We start from the raw sequence: 1,205 nt of genomic DNA on the forward strand, positions 1-1,205 counted from the left end.
AGGGAGAGGCGCTTGGAAAGGGTTTGTTTTGGCTTGACAGCCAGGATAGCTGCTCTAGGAGCAGTTAAACGCTTGAGCTGCAGCACCTGTAGCCCACGGGAGTGTCTCTTAACTAGATTCATCAGCCGTGCTTCAAAATTTGTTTTGGTAACTATATGAAAGAAAATGAATGTGAGGTTTTATAATACAACATTCAGGTATTCTAAAGGATTCAACTTAAGCGTGTGCACTGAGGGTTGTAATTAAAATGAATTCCCTTCAGCCAGCACTCCCTGGTATCTGGTTGTGTGCTCTGTGGGGTTTGTGAGTGTATAGTCAATGTTAGTGAAAAAGAATGTCATGACTGCACTGAATTCCAGCAAAATTCTTGCAGATTGCGTGGTGAAATTGTTTCTTGAAAAAATTCTTAGATAATGTTGAATGTGAAATGTGCAAGGTTTACTCATTCAGTTTCCATGTTGGCCAACTGAAGAAGATCCCATTGCCTGAATAATCCTCTCAGCTTTAATTATAAACCAGTGCTGGTTTTAAGTCCCCAAGTTCATGATCCTCTGGAGATGTAGCTGCCCAAGCTGATTCAAGAGTATTTGTGCTTAAACACACAGTAGTTATATCGTGGGAAATAGCAGGGCTAGATTGGCTATTAGGAAGAAGCTCTTCCCTGTGAGGGTGGCTGTGGCACAGGTTGTCTAGAGCAGCTGTGCTTGTCTTGTCCCTGGCAGTGTTCAAGGCCAGGCTGGAGCAACCTGCTGCAGTGGAAGGTTCTGCCCATGGCAGGGGGTGGAACTGGGTTTCTTGCACCCCAGACCTCTCTGTGATTCTGTGTTAACACTAGTGTTACAGGCTGTGCATTTTTGTTTAAATGATTACAGATTAACAAGCCTGAGAAGCCGGACAGGCCGGAGAGCTGTGACAATGTCAAGGTGGTTGTGCGCTGCCGGCCTCTCAATGACCGGGAGAAGGCCACGGGCTACAAAATGGCAGTGAACGTGGATGAGATGAGGGGAACCATCACTGTCCATAAAACAGACTCATCCAATGAGCCTCCTAAGACGTTCACATTTGACACAGTGTTTGGACCAGACAGTAAACAGCTGGATGTCTATAATTTAACAGCGAGACCAATTATAGATTCTGTCCTAGAGGGATACAATGGTAAGTCCCTTGTTGTAAGGGAATGATCCCATCCTGTCTCTTATTCTTTG

The 1,205-nt window shown here is 45.0% G+C and overlaps 1 protein-coding gene across 2 annotated transcripts in view; it reads left to right on the forward strand.

Annotated features, from left to right (window-relative positions):
- The first annotated feature begins 872 nt into the window (after positions 1–872).
- Positions 873–1,205, forward strand: part of KIF3A (kinesin family member 3A) — a 22,505-nt gene continuing 22,172 nt past the window's right edge. For both annotated transcript variants that reach the window (XM_031055159.1, XM_014312223.2), the window contains exon 1: positions 873–1,155. In XM_031055159.1, coding sequence (XP_030911019.1) covers positions 978–1,155 — 178 coding nt within the window. In that variant the 5' untranslated portion in view covers positions 873–977. The remainder of the gene's footprint in view (positions 1,156–1,205) is intronic.

This window comes from Geospiza fortis, unplaced genomic scaffold (genome assembly GCF_000277835.1).
Source record: "Geospiza fortis unplaced genomic scaffold, GeoFor_1.0 scaffold55, whole genome shotgun sequence".
Taxonomy (NCBI): Eukaryota; Metazoa; Chordata; class Aves; order Passeriformes; family Thraupidae; genus Geospiza; species Geospiza fortis.